The 248-nt window shown below is 61.7% G+C and overlaps 1 protein-coding gene across 1 annotated transcript; it reads right to left on the bottom strand.

Moving 5' to 3' along the window:
- Positions 1-5: 5 nt before the first annotated feature.
- On the bottom strand, positions 6-242 carry LOC106723518 (forkhead box protein C2-like; the record flags this gene model as incomplete). Its single annotated transcript, XM_014527816.1, has 1 exon — positions 6-242. A coding segment is annotated over one exon (237 nt), but the record flags the coding sequence as incomplete, so codon positions are not given.
- Between the last annotated feature and the right edge of the window lie 6 nt (positions 243-248).

The raw sequence follows: 248 nt of genomic DNA, 5'->3' as shown, positions 1-248 counted from the left end.
AGGTCGGGCGAGGACGCCACGCTCTTGATGACCACCTTCTTCTCGGAGGAGGACGAGGAGGACGAGGACGAGGACGAGGACGGCTCCTTGGGCAGCTCCTTGGGCTGCTCCTTCAGCAGCCTCTCCCGCACCTCCTCCTTCTCCTTAGCCACGTCTTTCTTCTTGAAGCGCCTACGGCGGCGCAAAAAAGACCCGTTCTCGAACATGTTGTAGGAGTCCGGGTCCAGCGTCCAGTAGCTGCCCTTGCC

Source organism: Alligator sinensis, unplaced genomic scaffold, assembly GCF_000455745.1.
Source record: "Alligator sinensis unplaced genomic scaffold, ASM45574v1 C63105362_1, whole genome shotgun sequence".
Lineage (NCBI taxonomy): Eukaryota > Metazoa > Chordata > Crocodylia > Alligatoridae > Alligator > Alligator sinensis.
Note: the sequence above shows the minus strand (reverse complement) of the source record. Positions and strands in the feature narration are given on the sequence as shown.